Source organism: Pongo pygmaeus, chromosome 3 (assembly GCF_028885625.2).
Source record: "Pongo pygmaeus isolate AG05252 chromosome 3, NHGRI_mPonPyg2-v2.0_pri, whole genome shotgun sequence".
Classification (NCBI taxonomy): Eukaryota; Metazoa; Chordata; class Mammalia; order Primates; family Hominidae; genus Pongo; species Pongo pygmaeus.
The window spans coordinates 108,336,673-108,339,168 of record NC_072376.2 but is presented as its reverse complement, the minus strand read 5'-3'; the positions used below and the strand labels follow the sequence as shown (position 1 = coordinate 108,339,168).

Here is a 2,496-nt window from a genome sequence, read left to right as displayed (position 1 = left end):
GTCACTTCCTCTGCTTAACTCCTTTGAATCACTATCTCTGTTTATTCATTTTTCAGTCTGAAATTCACCAGAATGGCCCATTAAATTTTAGAATATATAAGGGCATAAATGAACTGCAAAATAAGAGTAGCTTTAACTTAAAGATCAAAGCGGAATGCAGTTTTTCCCCTAGATTTTAATTTTTGCTATATTTTTCCTTAAGGGTTAAAAGACTAAAAATATTGTAAAAAGATACAATAATATGAAAAAAAATCCTTGTTCTTCCTCCCCTGCCCTGTTAAATATCATATATTATTGGAAAAACGGTCAGTGTTAACAAACTTCAGCACCACGTGTGTGGGTGTGCACATGTGCACTCATGCACATGCACATGCACATGCGCACACTGTTACACTAAACTGTATTCGTTATTAGCTAATTCAAGCAAATGGTTACATATCCATAGGTGTCCTGAGTAGCTTGAAATAATCTCCTTACCTCAGGATGGTGATTCTACATAGAAACCCATGGCAGGGGAAGTAGGAAACAACTTTCTTTTAAAGAAGAGAATGCATTAAAATAGTATAAAGCTAAATCAAATGGAACTGTTATGACAAACAGTTTGGGAAGTTAAATAATCTCCTTTTCCTATTTTAGACTTGTATAAGTTCAAAATAATCTTTAAGATATTCACACTAAATTATTACCTATATAGTATCTTTTAATGCAAAAATATACAGTATAATTGAATATAATATCACTTTTATTGAATGCATGTCTTTCAATCTCTTTTAATAATCTCTTTTAATAAATGCTTACAAGGCTTTTGTTTTATGAGTTTTATTCCTCCTTGAGTTGAGAACACAGTTTCTTAAATTTGACCATGAACATTCCATTGAGAGACTGATGATAAATTCACACGTAGCCTCCCTTTAACTGACGGACTTAAACTTGATCCACGGATTTGCACCACGAACTTCAAAAGATGAATCACTGCTGTAGATGTGATGGCCTAATTCTTCCAAATGTGGCTCAGGATCAGTGGTAGCAAACTGGGCAGCATCATCAATTTCTTTCCTCACCTCAGCCCCAATTTCCTTTAATTCTTCCACAGTGGCGAGCTTGCTGTTTACCATTCTATCTTGGAGAATCATTATAGGATCCCTCTTACTTCTTACTTCCTGAATTTCTTCTCTTGTACGATAACTGACTCCAGGATCACTCATACTGTGTCCATGATAACGGTAGGTCTGCAGCTCCATCAGTATGGGCCCCTTTCCAGATCTACAGTAGTCAGCTGCAAATTTTGTTGCATCACGAACGCACAGAACATCCATTCCATCGACCTTTAGCCCAGGGATAAAATTGCCCCTCTTGTAGTAATCAGGGATGGCTGCTGCTCTCTCAGTAGATGTTCCCATTCCATATAGGTTATTCTCACAGATGAAAACACAAGGTAATTTCCATAAAGCTGCCATATTGAAAGCTTCGGCTATCTGCCCCTGATTCGCAGCGCCATCCCCATACAAAGTCAAACAGATCTCATCGTTTCCTTTATATTTACAGGCCAGAGCAATGCCAGCGCCCAGGGGGCCCTGCGCACCGACGATGCCATTGCCCCCATAGAAGTTCTTGGTATACATATGCATCGATCCTCCTTTTCCTTTAGCACAACCTCCTCTTCTTCCCGTCAGCTCTGCGAGAATGGATCGGACAGAAAGTCCCCGAGTATAGCACACACCATGAGCCCTATAGGATGTAATGACGTGATCCGAGGGGTTTATTCCGGCCTCAAGGCCCACGCAGCAAGCTTCCTGGCCATCGCACAGGTGACAGAAACCGCGTATGAATTTCTGTTTGTACAGCTGATCTGCCTTCAATTCCATGCGGCGAACAGTCAGCATCATCCTGTAGTATTTAAGCCCCTCCGCCCTAGTGAGCACTGTAGTGACAGGGGGACACTCTTCCAACAGATAAAGATCACATTTCTTAATTTCAAATGTAGCGTCATTTGAGGAGTTACGGGATGCCACCAGCACTCTGCGAGCTGATTTCTGGGCAACTCGCCTCAACACGCGGGAGATGAAGGCGGCCAGCATATTCTTCATGGAGTGCTGTAGATGGCGGCGGTGTCCCGTAACGACCGCCAGAAGGCCTGGCTTCGGCTTCGCGTCTCCTTCCGGTGCTCCAACGCACGTGGCGCCATCCGGGCAGTGCACACGGGGGATAGAGGCAGGTCATGCACAGCACTGGGACATGGGCCACGCAGCCTGAGCTGACTGATTTGTACAGTGCCTGCCAGCTGTAAGATGAAGACTAAAAGTGGTTTCCTTTTCTGGAGACTTGAGCAAACTACAGGGCATCCTAATTAACCGCCGTCATTGCCGAACGTCAGTAATCTAGTCCCTTTTCCCTGTTAAACCCTGGAGCAGTGTATCTCAAGCTTTCCCCACAAGCGTGTCAAATAGAAGAAAGGAACAAACTCAGTCCCTAAGGCACACGAGAGTTCTGAGTTAG

General features: G+C 43.0%; 1 protein-coding gene across 1 annotated transcript; it reads right to left on the bottom strand.

Moving 5' to 3' along the window:
• Window positions 1-803: 803 nt before the first annotated feature.
• Window positions 804-2,185, bottom strand: PDHA2 (pyruvate dehydrogenase E1 subunit alpha 2). The gene has a single exon (XM_054486132.2). The coding sequence runs from the start codon at window positions 2,085-2,087 to the stop codon at window positions 912-914; it is 1,176 nt and encodes a 391-aa protein (XP_054342107.1). The 5' UTR covers window positions 2,088-2,185; the 3' UTR covers window positions 804-911.
• Window positions 2,186-2,496: the final 311 nt, after the last annotated feature.

What these genes read in the sequence shown, in the direction of transcription:
- PDHA2 (XM_054486132.2), bottom strand. Translation starts at nt 2,087, where the DNA reads ATGAAGAATATGCTGGCCGCCTTCATCTCCCGCGTGTTGAGGCGAGTT.